A 16,423-nucleotide genomic window follows, 5' to 3' on the forward strand; every position below is an offset into this window, starting at 1 on the left:
CGGCGAATTTCGCTGAAACGCGAGCCACGACGCTTTTTCGACCCTGAATTCATAAATATTCATCCCTGAAACTCTGTTCTGTTCGTCCTGGATTGATTCGCGTCCTCGCTGTGGCGATTCGAATTGTTTTTTTACGTTTATGCGACACTCTTGCAAACATTCAAGTACTCGAACAGCGCATAAAACATTCGAATAGTCGAGTAGTCAATTATTCGAATACCACAGTATTCAAATACTATGAATACCCAAATACTTGATCAGTGCCTAAAGCAATTGAACATTGAAGTATTTGAATTGTTTAGTACTCGAATTACTCCCAGAATATTTGAATATAGAAAAATTCAAGTAGTCCCAGCCTCAGTTTCAACGTTCTAAAACTTAGGACCAATTTCAAGGAGTGGGTGCATGAATAACGAACTGCTGTATGGTACATGTAAGAACAATGTACGTATATTTCTTCACAAAACCATAACATTACAGCGCGTAAGATCGTCATGCGTATCGGCGATAAAAAACGGTACGGGTGGTCGGGTATTGAATTCTGATTAGCTCGAGTCGTGCAGCATCGGTATCTTAATTCAATAAAAGTAAGCCGTACAAATCGTACCCGTAAATCGAATCGACGTCCCGTATTACGCGAACGGGTGTGGGTGGGGGAGTGGGGGGGTACGCTCCCGTACAACATTTATCGTCGTGCGTTTAACGTTTAATTAATACCGGCGCGCGGCTCAGGGGTAACAACTTAACCTAAGTAACGAGTTCACTTGGCACAGTGAATAATTACGTTTCTCACCGTTGTCTCGTGCAAATAAAAAAAAAAAAAAATAGGAGTAGGAGGCAATGGATGTATATTCTGTGGGGAATTTCGATGTACAGAAGGTAAGGTGGATCGCTCAGTCCTCGCGCGTTTCGTAACTGAGATCACCCGTCCTTTGGAAGTCTAACGATCTTGATGCCTACGAGTATCAAAAGACGCCTGCCGTATTATAACAAAGTAATAAAATACATTACACCTAAATTAATTAGTAATGGGTAGTCTGCGCGGCGCAGCTGCCTCCCCTTATTCCTTCACTCCTCCCTTGGTGTGTCTCTGTAATATAAAAAATAGAGATTGTATTTAGAGAGGTATAGGGACTTCGTACGGGACTTAAAACGTACACTCTACTATTAGCGCCGCCAGCGGAGAAACGATGAAACAGGCCTACTATACCTGCGCAGATAGTTGCGTAGGGGACGCATAAATAGCTTGAAAGGTCATGGAACGCCTACCTGCCTCGCTAATTGTCTCGAGTCAGTGACAAATCGCGAGGAATTACTGTACTACCGAACTACAAAATGGTACTGCGCAGGCATAATATGGAATAGCTTTAATATTTTACTCCAGAAAGCAAAATCGATACGACAGAAGTTTAGTTTCTTACCGCGGGTGATTCCTTCTCTTTGCGACCGACGATTTTGCACTTAGACCGTCCGGAAACACCAAACTGGTAGTCGCACAAACAATCTCTCTGGATTTCTACGCTAGCAAGGCCATCGGCGATCCTCCTCGCGGCCACTTGGATGAATTGTTTCTTCTGGTTTGGCTTGGCGTCCATGAAGTTGTTCACGCTGAATGCCGCTCCGCCAGACTATAACATTTTTAAAAAATATCGAGTTTCAAATTTTTTGGTTACTCGATAACTAGTACTTATGATCGAAATTTTTGTTCAGTTGTTTATAAATTGACGGAAATATTTTTAACACTAAACCAACCGGCACAGCATGTATACCCATTCCTACCATGAACGGTCAAATGACCAATCTTTCTTTTTCTCTTTTACGAGGCAACATACTTCTAATTTTTACATTACATGTATAGAAATTTGTGTTTTGATGTTTACTCGTAAGATGTTCTTTTCTTTTATGTGAAAAAATTTTTTAATATTCATCGGAAAGAAGATAAAACACCCTTGAAAACGAATTTTGTTCCAAGTCGATACCGTAGTTAGTTCTAGAGAAAAGAACTATTTAAGAAAAAGTGCTGCCTAGTAATTACGCGAACAACCTGTATTTAAATTTATTTTCAATTAAATAAACAATTTATGGTCCAGTTTTATCGTACACTAGTCGTACGATCAGTAGAAATTGCTGAAACTTCTTTGGGTATGTAACGTCAAAATAAATATCAAAATAAACATAGAAGATAGCAAAAATTGTAGTAGGTGGTATGATCATTAGGTAGAGGATGAAATACCCTTTAAAACGAGCGTTTGTACGAGTCGATAGCTTCATTAGTTCCGGAGATATAGCGATTTTAATTTCAAGTCGTTGCGGCGGCTAGTTTCGGAGATAGAGTTTGTTTACGTTTCGTTGTGCGCTCGCGAGTTCATTGATTTCACGCGTGCGTAGATAGTAAACAGTGCGTAGTAAATTCTTGGAAATACTACGCCGAAACTAGGTCACGACAGTCACGTACGCGGGGTAGGTCAGCACCACGCACGAGCGACAAAGAGGTCAGACTCCGTTAGACGAAGACAGAGATAGTCGAATTAAAAAAATTACCATTTACATAAATTACGATATCTCGAAAACGGAAAGTCGGATCGACAAAAACCAAAAGCCATTTTAAAGGGGAGACTTTGCCGCTTCTAACAATGCTTCAATAATTAATAAAACACTAGTAGTTTCGGAACTGCACGCGTCTAAAGTTTTTAGTATTTTTAATACGCGTTAATAGGCTTTCATAAGGCGGAGAGTCAGACGTAGCGGAATTTTAAAAATTACGATTGTCTTTACACGATGATACCTCCGAAACGGAAAGTCGGATCGAGAAAAACCAAAAGCCATTTTAAAGGGGAGGCTTTGCCGCTTCTAACAGTGGTTCAATTATTAATAAAACACCAGTAGTTTCGGAACTGCACGCGTCTAAAGTTTTTAGTATTTTTAATGCGCGTTAATAGCCTTTTCTAAGGCCGAGAGTGGAATTTTAAAAATTACCTTTTACATAAATTACGATATCTCGAAAACAGAAAGTCGGATCGACAAAAACCAAAAACCATTTTAAAGGGGAGGTTTTGCCGCTTCTAATAATGCCTCAATAATTAATAAAACACTAATAGTTACGAAACTAAACGCGTCTAACGTTTAACTATTTTTAATACGCGTTGTTAGACTGTTCTAAGACAGTGGGAACTGTAAATTCTCTTCTTTCGTTTTTATTATACATATATTTCCTATTTACATCGAAAGCTAACCAGAATTTGGTACCAAATGTCCAGTTTTTTACAAAAAAACATAAATCGTTCAACCGGTCAGATGACCGGTCGTGGTAGGCAAGACAGACTACATATTTTTCTCAGAAAATAAACAATAAGATTAGAAGTGAATATTGTAAAATTCATTGTACGTGTACTATAAGAAAAGTCGTCAAGTTAAATGGCGCTAAAATAATATTGTATGTTAGAAATTCTAAACGAAATTTTAAAAACGGTCATTTGACCGGTCGCGGTAGGTTTAGTGTTAATTATAAATTAAGACGTATTTGAGGTAGCCCTAGTCTGAAGCCAACGGTTTCAGAGATATTGCGATGGCGGTGAAACGCTCGAGAGCGTTTCCCGAACGGTGCGTTCTTAATAATAGGCAAAGATCACTTGTTGAACACTTACGGTAACTGCGAAGTCAGCGCAGACGTCAGTGGTCGAGGCGACGAGATTGTTCTTCATGTCACTGTTTCCGCTGAGTGGCTTCTTTTTGCTGTCAGCGAACGTGAACACGCTGTCTTGGTCGTACCCGACGATATTCTTCTGCGGCTTGCCAGATACGAGGAGCTCTTTAGGGAAGGACACGTGGTAATAAGTGAGGCCAAGATCTTGATATATTTTCTGTCCCATCAGGAGTCTTAATTGCTGCAGCTGAAAGAGCACATTTTTTTTACCGTCAGAAAAGAGCGATTCAATAATCAGATTTCATGTAGAAAGGCATGCGTAGGAAAAGAACATTAACAATTGTGGGAAGGTAACGTAAAATAATTCCGTAAAAAACGGTGCTTACAGAAACAGGGAGCGGGCTCTTCTCGCAAGGGTTGGCGAGGACACCGACTACTGCCCTGGCTGCACCAGGTCTGAAGGGATACCTAACGGCCTCCTCGTAAGCGTCGTTCAAGTTGAAGGTGCCCAGTTCGATGTCCAATCTTTGGTGCAGATACTCCAGTTTCTTCTCCGCGTCGCCTTGCTTGGCTTCCTGGAAAACGATCGTTTCCTTGTTGGACGCGCGCAGAAGTCGACGAACGTAGCGCAAAAAACTCGCGTCGATTTGTTTAAATTATGTTAACGATATGCAGCGACGTTCGATTAATCGAGGGATCGAAAGTTTCCTGATAGACGCGCGAAACGTAGAACGCCATTCGACGTCTGATTAAAATAGGATGAATATTCACGCGGCGATAGTAACGAATTCTGTCCTCTCTAGATAAAGATTAGGAAACGCAGAAGATTCTGAATCACTCTGGGCGGAGGAAAAACTGTCGTGGACGGTGATTCAACCGCAGTATCTCAAAAGGAATCGCGTAAACACGTGTTACAGTGACAACGCGTCGCAGGTATGCTAATGCGATCGGCGATTAACGATAGGTGAATACGTTGCATAAACACGTTTTTTAATTGCGTCGGGAAACCGATATGTAACTGAACTCTTAATTGTTCTTCGGCAACTCGATCTTTATTTTTAGGGAGCCTATTCGAGAAACGCGAAGCAAAGAATAATAGACTTGCCTCGAGAGTTACTACCGGTTTCTTCTCGTGGAACTTCATGGTCTTCACCTCGCCGTTGATGTTAGTGTCGCCGTTCAGCGTGTAGTGCTGTGGCCACTTCATCTTCTCGCTGTATCCGATCAAAGCAATGTGCACGTCCCTGCAAAGTCAAATGCGGTGGACGTTTAGTGGAATTCTATGTCCCTTCGGCTTCAGAAACGAAGTCTTCAGATTTATAATAATCTTAAGAAGACTTATAGTTCCTTTGGCTAACATGCCCCCAAGATATTTCTTGCTTAGAGTTGGTACTCACGTCATTCCTTGGTGCTTCAGTTCGTCCCTGAGTTCAGATATCAAGGGTGTGACCATCTCCTTGAAGACGTTTTCGTTCGGTGTTTCTTGCTCGACTACGAAGATCACGTCAGCCTCCTTTTTGGGCACTTTGACGCTGAAGGTGTCACCAGCGGCCACCGTGTTCGCGCCGACTTTGCAGCTCGTTGTACCTACGCAAACATTGTAAGACGCTCGAGTCATTCAAACGTAGTGCTTTCAAGTGAACAAATTGGAATGTCCAATTTATCGTTATCTCAAACTGCGATTAACAAGGAAGTTGGGACTACCCGAAGATAAGCAACGAAGGGAACACTCCGGAGTAAAGATTGTCACTTGAAAGCGGGCATTACTGTAATATCATACGATTAAACTTACTGCAAGATGATGGAACATGTGTACTCTTGATGCCAGCCGCGTAACAAGCATAATGGTAAGCCATTGCGATCAGACAAGGTCCTTCCGTTGTTTTGGCTGCAACTGCATGATCGCAAGCTTCGCGATAATGAGCTGGGCTGACATAAGCGTAGCAAGACCTGCAATATCATTAACCATTAGCATTCCGTTGGAAGTGTGATAATGAATATATGCAGATGGAAGGTCGGTCGAGCGCTTGCGAGAGGAACGGTCCCTCTGGCGGCAAGTATGAGAGGCGATGGACCCCACAGAAGAATACGAGGAATCGCGATCTTTTCTACAAGTCAACTTACTGTAGAGGGGATGTTTGGCTAACGAAGTATTCCGTGCAGACTGGGGCGTGGTCCGCGTGTGGGGCAGCGGCTGCATTTGGACAGTCGCCCTTCAGTTTGTACGCGTTTCCAAAGTCTGACGAACTGTCGGTGATCTGGAGAATATTTTTACGATCGTAATTTCAATTCTCGTCAATTGTAACGAAGAAAATGTACGTGCATACCTTTCCAGACGGCAAAGTATAGTCGTCGTATGGCTCGTTGTTACCGTTACCGAGCAGGCCACGCATCTTGTCCAGGTAGAATCCGGATACGTGGACGGCGCAAACCATTGGCGCCTTGTTGGTGCACGTAACGCGTACGCCATAATTGGACTTGACGTTGGCGAAAGGCAGCACCAAGTAGGCGTGGAGGTTCTTCGTGCTGGCTGGGTAGTCGGCTGGTTTGTTGTTAACCAAGATCTGAAAGTACGATCGACAAGAAACGATCACGTCCCCGGTCGTGGACGAGAAAACAGCTTCGAACAAAGAGATGTTTGCTCACGTTTCCGTTACTCTTGAGCGTGATAGTTTCTTTGGGCTCGGTGACCGTAACGCTGATCAGGTTTCCGTCGTTGAAGTTTCCTACCACCGAGAAGTTGCCGTCCTGCATGTCCTGCGCCAGGATGTAGGTACAGGTGCCAGACATGGTCAGGTGACGTCCGTCAAACGTGAAGAAGTGTCCTCCGTCGGCGACCACTGCTGATTTGCTGAACGGTGGCACCAGGTCGCTAGGGTAGAGGGTGGGTCTGCGAGAGATTACAAAATAAACTTAGTGAAATGGTAGAAATGCAAGAATTTTCATTGTAAATGTAAGCTGCAAAAGATAATCTGTTGCTGATTGTTTGTTTTCGATGGGGGTACGAGACTAGAGTGGGACTTCCTGGCTTTGGGCAGGTCGAAAACCCCGATCAAGCTGATATTCTCCTATATTTGGGTTTTTACTTAGGTAATAGCCTGATGCGGGGAATTTCGGCGAAGTTGGTGGGCTCACTCTGGTCAAATCCACTCACCTCACCTCCACGTGGGGCCCCCGGGACCCTGTATCGACTTGCGTTAGTACAGGGTGCGAAAGAGTGAGTGGTCCCAGACCTGATGCTGTTAGAAGAATTTTACTGAACCAGAACAAGAAGATCCAAAGGAAAAGATCCTCACAAGCAAATGGTATTTCAAGTTAAAATGGCATCTGATAGATATATGGAGCCAGGAGGTAGATAAACAAAGCTTATATGATTTTCAGTATGGTTGCAGGCCAATTGACGTCCTTACGTCGAACAAGCGAGTAAAAAAGTCGGCGCCATCGCGTGGAACAAGTGAGTAACAAACATGGCGACCACGACAATCTAAAGTTCTATCGTTCTTATCGAATTAGTTGGAGAATTTCGTCGCATTTAGAAAAGCTCGACGCGTTTAATTTACCCAAATTGTTTACCTGTAAGTGAAGTACAGTTCCGAAGGCGTGGGTAGCTCTCCATTGCGTAACAGGTTCAGGACAGAAACTTTGACGGCGTAGATGCCTGGAAGCTTGGCCAAATAGCTCAAATCAAGCTGTAGAGGCATTTTGACCAAAGCAAGTAAGTTGTCCGTTGTTACTAGGTTCTGGGTGAGAGCAAGGACGGACTGAACGGCGGCCACAGCTTGCGTATAAATCTTTTTACATTCAACCAACTCGTCGACCTGCAACCAGAAACAATAGTCGCTAGAGATATCAGACTCATTCGATGTAAGACCACTATTCGCATCTCGCAGTAAGTCCCTGTTTACGAAACGTACCTTCTCGCGTTTAGCATGCTTCATAATGTGCTGGCTGACGGTATCGACCAATTGACTGAGCTCCTGCGTGGGCATAACACTCTTGATCACGTTGAAGACCTCCTCCATGGATTTCAGAACCATTTCCGGTACCTGGAAGTTCTTCAGCTCCTCGAGCTTCTCTTGGGCCTTCTCGTAAATCGGTAGCGCCTTCAATTGGTTTATCAGCAGGGTACAGAACTCCTCTAAACCGAGTCTGATCCGTTCCAACGTCTTCGACAGGACTTTCGAGAAGTCCTGAGCCACGTCAGAGACTACGCTGAACAGATCTTTCAGTTCCTTTTGATGCTCGTTGATCAAGTTGAGGAGCGCGTTCAGATAAGTGTTGGCTAGTTTCCCTGCGGCGTCGAGGACGTTCATGAGCTCGTGGAACACCTTGTCGTAGGACTCCTTCAGCTGCATGTAAATAGGTTTCGCGCTGTCCTTCAGGTTCGACAGGATCTCGTTCAGATGCTGCATCAGCTTTTGCAAATCTTCCGCGACTCCCTTCATTGTTTGAGCGACGGCCGTGACTATGCCTCCAAAGTATTTGTTCCTTGAAAGGCAATACTCGAGGTTCAAATTTGTATCCAAATTCCCGATCATTTTTGGTCACAGTTTAATCGTAAAGCATATTATTACTGAAAATAATCGGTACACTTACAAAGTGGCGTGGATCTCCTTGACAGTCTCGTCAGCCTTGACCTCCTCCTCCAGTTTGTTCAATTCCCTTTGGTAATAATCCACGAGTGGTTTCAGGTTAGGCTGAGCCTTCTTCAAATGATTCACCAGGTCTCCGACCTCTGTATTCACCTCCTTCATCACGTATTCCTGGACGTCCTTTAGCTTCTTCAAACGGTTCACGTGGACATTTTTAATCTTATCCTAGAATATTAAAAGACAACGTGCAGTAGTTTAAGGTCTGTAGCTTTCGTAGCTGGATTTACAAGGAGAGATTACAATACTTACGAGAACTTCCGCTACGTTCTCCTTGTTGTAACCAAAGTCTGGCTTCAGGAATTGCTTCTCGTCGAGATGGACCATACCGTGGAACAACTTCTTCTTCGCGCCATCTTTGTTGTACGTTGCGTGGATTTCAGCCAGCTGACCAAGGACCACCTGACCGTTGACGGTGAACTTCTCGTTAGGATTGTCTGGAATTAAAACTCTTCGTTAAAATTGAATTCGTTTCGAGAAACCTTCGCCATTCTCGAAGCTTACCCTTCGGATACCTCAGGTACGAGAAACGATTCAAGTTGTTGGCCTCGATATTGGTCACCACCGGTTGGTCGCCCAACACGGACACTTCTCTGTCGATCTTCTGCAAGTTCTTGGTGAACTTCATCTTCCACTCGTCCCTGATGATTTCCTGGTCGGGCAACGTGACCAACAGATTCACCTGATTGGGGTTCGCGGAGAAGAGCCCGCCCAGAGATTTCGGTTTCTGGTGCACGTCGTTGTAGGTCAAGAAACTACCTAACCCTAATTTCTTGCTGGAGACCATCAGGTGGGAGTCGAGGTTGAGCTTCAGATTCTGACCGTTACTGTTCACGTTGACGTGACAAGTCACGTTGTTGCCGTCCTCGACTTGTTGTCGTTGAACCTTGGCGGTGACCGTGATCTTTTGTACCGTCTTGGCGAAGACGTCGAATTCCATGTTGGCGTCCAACAGATTCTCGCCTCCGTAGCGAAGCGATCCCTTTACGGACAGGTCCTTGTGTTGCGTGGGATAGACGAATTTAGTTTCCCCGTTGAGAGAGATCGATTTATCCTTGATGTCTACGTTTCCAGTAGCCATCAAGCTGGTCTTGTCGGATGGTTTGTTCTTTCTATCCAGGTAAAGCGACGTGTCCAATTTGAATGCTTTGGTGTGCCCGGTCTTTGGCAGGTCGTACGTCGCGACCAGAGCTATTTCTCGAGAAGGCAAGCTGAGAACGGTAGCTGTAATCAAGAATAAGAGACTCGTACACCATCGTAGTAAAGATAATAGGGACAACTTGGGTCAGATCTAATTGCTATTTCATCTAATCATAGTATTCCTTAGTTTTCCAGGCTTTACCTGCTTCTTTAGGTTGAAGATACACCTGGTATGTGTATTCGGACTTGTCCTTCGTCGAGTGGAGGTAGAGGTTCGTGGTGTGGGAGAACAATGGAGCCTTCACTTCGGTGTTGGTCTTCAGTCCGAACTCGGCGGGCACGTTGAACTTCTTCAGGTCTACTTCCACCGTGACTTGGTGCTTCAGCATATTTTTCTCTGAAAATTAAGCGTCGACTTGAAAACTACCGTCTGAGACAGCTCTCAAGCGTCACGATAACGATTTGAGATAACACCCACCTTGAGTGTTGAGCGTTGATTGGAGTTTGAAGTGAGCGCAGCTCTTGGTTTGCTCGCAGTAGCTTTCGAACACGTGGAGCTCCTTGTTCGAGAGTTTCAGTTCACCCACGATGGCGGACGGTCCAAAGTTAGCGTTCAGGACTATGGCCACGCCGACCTCTCCGTCATTCTCGTGGGTCAGCTGTTGACGAGTGTACTTGAAGGACGAGGGCGTGGTGTCGTCGCCGACCTTTAGACTGCCATTGCCTTCTACTACCACTTTTCCGTCCTCGTCGCGCTTTTTGTAGTTGATGCTGGATAGACAGTGCAGTCTTAGTTCCCGAATATTCAGAATGTTTTTAGACAGTCAAGAAACAAGCATTTCATACGAATGATATAAATTTACGCTATTTTCTTACATTTTTGTCGCTGCAATTCATTAGGGCAATAAGTTAAATAAGATTCCTGGCAATAGTTTACTATTAAAGCTTCGTACAGTAATGATTCTTAAAATGAACATACGTATTCCTGATTCGTAAGTTGAACATGTTTATCCCTCCCAACCGTGGGATATTGTTGTATAAAAATGTATGCTGGTGTCGAATTTTGCCTCCACTGTACGAAAAATAAATGTTCCAATCTCGAAGTGACGTTCATTTTACGAATCATCACTGTATCTCTGGATAAAATTCTTTTCAGAGCCGATCTCAAGGATTTTATCAAAGTGATGATGTTGTACCTTCCAGTTACGATGTTCTGGCCGTCGCTGGTGACTGTGATGACTATGATCTTCTTTCCCGTCTTCGCTGTTGGCTTATTGACCATTTCGAAGTGGAGCTTGCGACGGGCCATCTTGTTGGTGTCAAGGTTCCCGTTGATCACGAACTCGTCGACACTGTTCAGGTCCACGTGGATATCAGCAACGATGAATTCTTTCGGCGTGATGACCTTCCATTCGGCTGTAACAGGAAATCGATCAGCTCCGTCCTCGTTGTTCGTTGCAAACAATTAATAATCGCTTGCGTTACCTTTGTACTCTTTAGCGCCGAGTTTCTCCACTTTGGACAATAATTCGGTCTTTCCTGTCGGGCAAGACATCTCCACGTGGAACAAGGAGTTCATGTCTTGTTGCTGAATCTCGCTCTTCAGGGTGTACTTGTCATTGTCGACCATGGCGACAGCGTCCGTTTCCCGTTTGTTTTCTTTCTTATGCACCTAGAGATGGAAATAACCGCGTAATTAAACGAGTCCTCCATATTTTTTAAGTTTTATGGTTCCAGTGAGTCTACTAAAAGTACCTTCTGAACAAGTTGCAGTTCAACGTTCTTGAGTTTCGCGAAAATCAAGGTGCACTTAGCGTTCAGATTGACAACCAACAAATCCGGAAGATCCTCAGTGTCCAATCGAAGCGCTAGTTTCTTGTCGCCATAGGTGGCTACCATGTCACCACTGAAAGTATTCTTGTCGTTATCGAAGCTGTTCTTATACATAGACTCCACTTTCAACTGAGGATGTTGCAGAATGTTAATTTTGAGTAGTCCCGTGCCCTCGCTGGACTCTTCCAACACCTTCAGTCCCTTCAGCTTCAGGTCGTACTCCATTTTGATCTTCTTGTCGTTGTTGTACGTCAGCGTTACCCCCTGTAAGATTTCCATAATATTTTTTTCCTCGCTGTCACCCAGCATGCTCCTGGTGACTTCGAGTTTCAAGTTGCTGAGCTTCTCGCTGGGCAACTTCAGCTCCAAAGTACTCTCCATTTTGTGCGGCTTGTCGAAGTTGTTTCCCAGCTCGAAGAATCCCATGACCTGAGAGCAAAGAAAATAGATGAGATTTCAAACGGACGCGTCTTCACACCTCAAAAAAACATTTCAATTACCGCTAATGAGAGATCGTCACCCAAAGATGACATGACGGTGTACACTCCTCGACCGTCTCCTCGACTGGTGCCAACGTGGAGCTGGAATTTCCTTGGCATTTTTGCTCCGCTGACCTTGAGGACAGTGTTGTCCATCTCATCCTTGCTCTGCACCTGCCTTTTCCCGTCCAACGCGACCTGCAAGTTCTTTCCGTCGAAATCGACGAACTCCAGCTGAGCGTTGCCTTGGTAGGTCATTAGCTGCGGGTCAACGTCCTTGAAGTCAGCGTTGTACACGAGTTTCCTCGATTCCCCACCCTTCTTCACACTGTCCGTCACCTGAGAGTCTACTTGAACGTCATATTTATTATCCTTCTTCGTGGCGCTGCGCTTCAATTTAACCGCGAGGAACCGTCCATTGGGCAGCGTCAAGTCACCATCCATTTGCAATTGGCCATCGTTCAGAGTACCCTTCATGTTACCTTTACCGTTCAATTCCAGTTTGTACGCGTGAACCTCCAGCACGTTCTTAGTGTCTATGGACGTTTTCGTGATGTCGGAGATCGTGAACAGCTTGATGCGCTTCTTGGGATCCTTCTCCGCGTCGTAAAGAATCTCGAAGTTCCCTAAATGCTCGGTTCCAGACACTGCCAATTCACCATTAGCCTTGATCTTGCGGTTGATCTTCGGAACGTCGATGTTCAGGTTCGCGTGTCCTTTGCCGTTTTGATAAGCATACTGCCCAGTGGCTGTCAGGTAGTTCTTCAGGTTCAGATTTAGATTACCACTAGGATTTGGTGGACGTCGAGTCTGCAGCAAGAATTCCACGTACTTGACGCCGTCGACTTTCACGAAAACTTCACTGTTGAACACCATTTGGTTCGCCTCTAAGCTAGTGTCCACCTTAACCTTCTTCCCGTTCAGGTTCAAGTCCCCGTCCATCTGGACTTTCGCGCTGTTCTTGGACACGTCGTAGGTCACCGTTGCATCAGCATCGTACCTACCTCCTGGAGTCAATACCAGAGAATTAGAGTACTTGTTCTTCGTACCGTCCAAAACAGTGCGTTTAGACTTCACTTTGATGCTGTTCTCCATCAGTTCAGCTTCAGCCTCTACCTCGTAGTCGCCTGGCTTTTTCATGTCCCTCGCGGCGGACACTTCAGCGCCCATTTTGAACTTCTCGTACTTCACCTCGACGTCTCCACTCAACGATTTACTGGTAGCCTTGCCATCTAGCTTCAGCTCCAGGTTCGTCAACGGGTATTTCAACTCGTTCGACATGTCCAGTAAGCGATTCTTAGGATCCAAGTTGTATTTGAACTTTTGCTCCAAACTCAGACGATTGACCTTGGAGTTCAGATTGGGCCCGTGAGTAAGCACGATCTGGTTCTCCACGCCGTTGGGGTCCGCGTTGAAGTCCCACTTCAGCTTCATCCCGATGTTTGGATCCTTGGACGACATGGCTGACATGGTGAGCATGTAGTTTCCTTTGGCCACCTTCTTCCCGTCCACTTTCAGAGCCAGATCCTTGTCAGCATAGACGAGATCCATGTCCAGGTTGACTGCGTTTGGCGTCCACATGACGGAACCGTCTACTGTGACCAGTTTCTTGCCACTAACCACGAGTGCAACTTTGTCCAGCACGAACTTCTGACCACCTTCGTGATCGGAGACGTCCACGGTGCCCTGCACGTTGTAATTCTGGCCTGTTTTCACTCCCGTTTTTGCGCTGGCCAGCTTCTCGATGTGCTCGGGCACTCTGTACTCCAGGACAGGCTTGTACTTGCCGCCGCTGGCCAGGACGCCGATCTGACCGTAGTACTCCATCTGATCGTGAAGAATGGTGACCGTCAGAGTGCGTTCCTGGGCGTTATTCTTAAGTACAGCTTCCAAAGAGGCCTTTTTGATCGGCGTGTTCAAGGAGACCCTGACGTACTTGTTGGGTTCCACACCCACCTCCGCGGCCAGGGACACGAGTCTGTTGGCCTTGGAGTTCGGTGTGTCCAGCATGATCTCGAAGGACCGTTTGTTCGGGCTCTCAGTGTCCAGATAGACCTTGAAGTGGTAGTTGTTGACGTCGTTGTTCTCAACCGTGATCGATAACTTGGCTGGCCCGCTCAGAGGGAACAGTGGCTTCTGTTGGAGGATGCTCGCGTCTTCGTATGGGTACGAGATCTTGCCGCAAACGGTCAAACCGATTAGAGGCGAGAGCTGGTCAAAGCAGTCCGCGTACTCCTTGCCCTTTCCAAACTTAGGAGCCACGTACTTGTTTCCTTTTTCCTTGTCGCTGAACAGAACCTCGCTGCTCACGCTGATCAGTTCTTGCTTCTTCTTAGGCACTCCAACGTTTACGTCCATTCCTTTGCCATCCAACATCGTGACGGACACGTCGGTGCTGGTGGTTGTGTGAAGCGTGTTGACGACTTTTATGCCGGACTCGGCACCCAAGCCTTGGACAACCATGTTTCCAACGATCCTGACGGACACGCTAGGCTCGACAGCAATTCTGAGAGCTGCGTTCGACGGATCTTTCAAGATGGCTGGGACGTCGACCTTTCCATTAGTCTTCACGCGAACAGCGCTCGTCCCCGTCAAACCGAGAGTCAAACTGCTACCCATATTAGTCGGGTAAACCAGCTCGGCTTCCAGGAACTGCAGATAATTTTCAAGATCGTAGTTCAGGTTCTTGACCTTGTCGAAGACCTTGTCGAGGTTGTCAAACACACTGTCGACGATTGCTTCTGGTTTGAGCTTGTTGCTGTCGCCCTGGTAGCTCAGATAGGCAAGCTCGACACCGAACAGCTTCACGGATAAGTCCAGGTTCAGGTTCTCGTCCACCTCGTTGTTCCTCAAGTGCACGTTCTTCGCGAATCTGTCCAGTTCTCCTTGCTTGACCTCTCGTTTCCCGCGCAACAGCTTCTCGTAGCGTTCCTTGGCGTAATCGCGGACGTTGTTAGCGGCGTTCGTACCAGCGTTCGTCATGCCTTGCATATCCTTCTCCCATAGTTTCCCTTTTGGTCCGAAGTAATGCTCCAGCACTCTGTCCAGGTTCTCCACGCGGGTGTTCAGGTCCAGGAAGTTGAAGTTGCGACCGAAGATCTCAGCAGTTAAGTTCAAGTTGGCGGAACGGGGCACGAAACTGTTCTGACTGTAGATCACGTTGCTTTCGAGGGTGGAGCCAAGACCAAGAGACCCAGCAGTGTAGGATAGCTCGTTGTTGAAGGAAAATTTGCGGAAGTCTTCAGGAAATCTGGTACGGGGCTTGATGAGACCAAGTTGATTTTTGGCGTTCTGTTTGTTAGGGTCTGTCGACGCCCTCAAGTTCCTCAGGTGGCTCTGAATGAAGGATCCAACCTGGTTCACCGTCTCTTTGTTCAACACCTCCTTTAGGTTGCCAGCGACGTGCGGGCAGGGGCAAGCGACCAACGATAGATACGATTTAATTCTAATCTCGCTGTCCTCTTCTAGGTCGGCCAGGACCTTGAACATGATGTTCTTCCACTTCATAGAGCACCTGGTGGGCAGGGCTTCGATGGCAGCCACTCGTACACGGTTCCGGACATTTTTATCCGCGCCGATGTTCGCCAGTTTCTGAAGAGTGGCGTCATCGAGGAACTGCGTGTTACCCAGCGCCTTCAAAGCAGAGACTACCAGGTTCTCCTGTTCCCTGGTCTTCGCCTTTCCGTTACCCACTTTTTCGCGGATCTTGCGTATAGCTTCCTTCACCTCGTTGACGTTTTCGCACGTGTGATGTTGACAGTACTTGCCAACCACTTGTCCAACGCCGAGGTAACCGATTCGGGGTAGATTCGGCTGGTCCAGAAGAGACGTCACGGCTGCCACCGATGGAAGATTCACGTGGCGCACCAGAGCCAGACTGGTGTAGAAGAAAAACGCCTGGACGCCTGTTACTTCTTTGTTCTTGATCAATTCTACCGCCACTTCGGCCGCCTCGCCGCTACCTGCGCGGCAAATAGCGTCCAGCAGGAGTTTGCGTTCCTCTTTGCTGGCGCCCTTCACCTTCTGATACACCGAGAGGATGTCGTCCTTGTTGCTCAGTCTGACCACCTTCACCAAGTCTTCGAACTTGCCCGCCGCTTCGGGTCTCACTCCGTCGGTTACTTCGGCCTTAGCCGCGTTCAACGCGTTGGCAATAGCGGCTGGAGACGACTTTATGACAGGATGAGGTGCATCGAAGACGAGAGACTTCGTTTGAGTCCCGGTTACGGCGGGACTGTTCTCCGGCTTCTCAAGTTTGAAGGTCAATTTAGTCTCCACGAACGTGTGCGCGCCAGCGTTACCGTTGCTGAACGGATTCAGCTTGTAGTACTCGTTGGATACTGCTTCCTTGAGGACGCCACGTTCGAAGCGCTGCTCCACCTCTTGCTGAGACGCCAGGAGAGGCGCGGATTTCAGTCCTGCCTCTGTGTCGGTGGTCGCGGACACGAGACCTTGATTGATGTTCTCGCGGAACGAACAGTCGGCGAGATTCCTGCTTTTGTGAACCGTCTGCACCTCGCCAGCCTTGCGGACCGAGAACTCGGTTGGACAGGATCCCATAACGTCGATCTAGAAGGAATTATAACATCGTGAGTGACGTCAGTGAAGAATATCGTTCGTAGGAAGATGAGGAATTGATGGATCGATTTGGTGAGTCAACAGTTTCCTTGTTTCGATAA

The 16,423-nt window shown here is 46.5% G+C and overlaps 1 protein-coding gene across 4 annotated transcripts in view; it reads right to left on the reverse strand.

Moving 5' to 3' along the window:
* Positions 1–428: 428 nt before the first annotated feature.
* Positions 429–16,423, reverse strand: part of Apolpp (retinoid- and fatty-acid binding glycoprotein apolipophorin) — a 28,104-nt gene continuing 12,109 nt past the window's right edge. The window contains exons 5-25 of one of the 4 annotated variants that reach the window (XM_076769452.1): positions 11,766–16,313; positions 11,188–11,694; positions 10,918–11,104; positions 10,629–10,848; positions 9,911–10,203; positions 9,635–9,829; positions 8,797–9,516; positions 8,545–8,729; positions 8,240–8,460; positions 7,558–8,131; positions 7,217–7,461; positions 6,290–6,533; positions 5,971–6,207; positions 5,768–5,901; positions 5,436–5,593; positions 5,041–5,230; positions 4,749–4,887; positions 4,030–4,218; positions 3,645–3,890; positions 1,422–1,628; positions 429–1,090 (exon numbers count right to left, since the gene is read on the reverse strand). In XM_076769452.1, coding sequence (XP_076625567.1) covers positions 1,061–1,090; positions 1,422–1,628; positions 3,645–3,890; positions 4,030–4,218; positions 4,749–4,887; positions 5,041–5,230; positions 5,436–5,593; positions 5,768–5,901; positions 5,971–6,207; positions 6,290–6,533; positions 7,217–7,461; positions 7,558–8,131; positions 8,240–8,460; positions 8,545–8,729; positions 8,797–9,516; positions 9,635–9,829; positions 9,911–10,203; positions 10,629–10,848; positions 10,918–11,104; positions 11,188–11,694; positions 11,766–16,313 — 9,669 coding nt within the window. In that variant the 3' untranslated portion in view covers positions 429–1,060. Of the gene's footprint in view, positions 1,091–1,421; positions 1,629–3,644; positions 3,891–4,029; positions 4,219–4,744; positions 4,888–5,040; positions 5,231–5,435; positions 5,594–5,767; positions 5,902–5,970; positions 6,208–6,289; positions 6,534–7,216; positions 7,462–7,557; positions 8,132–8,239; positions 8,461–8,544; positions 8,730–8,796; positions 9,517–9,634; positions 9,830–9,910; positions 10,222–10,628; positions 10,849–10,917; positions 11,105–11,187; positions 11,695–11,765; positions 16,314–16,423 lie in introns of all 4 variants that reach the window. The other 3 variants (XM_076769449.1, XM_076769450.1, XM_076769448.1) reach the window with 3 other exon arrangements.

This window comes from Colletes latitarsis, chromosome 7 (genome assembly GCF_051014445.1).
Source record: "Colletes latitarsis isolate SP2378_abdomen chromosome 7, iyColLati1, whole genome shotgun sequence".
In the NCBI taxonomy this organism is placed as follows: Eukaryota; Metazoa; Arthropoda; class Insecta; order Hymenoptera; family Colletidae; genus Colletes; species Colletes latitarsis.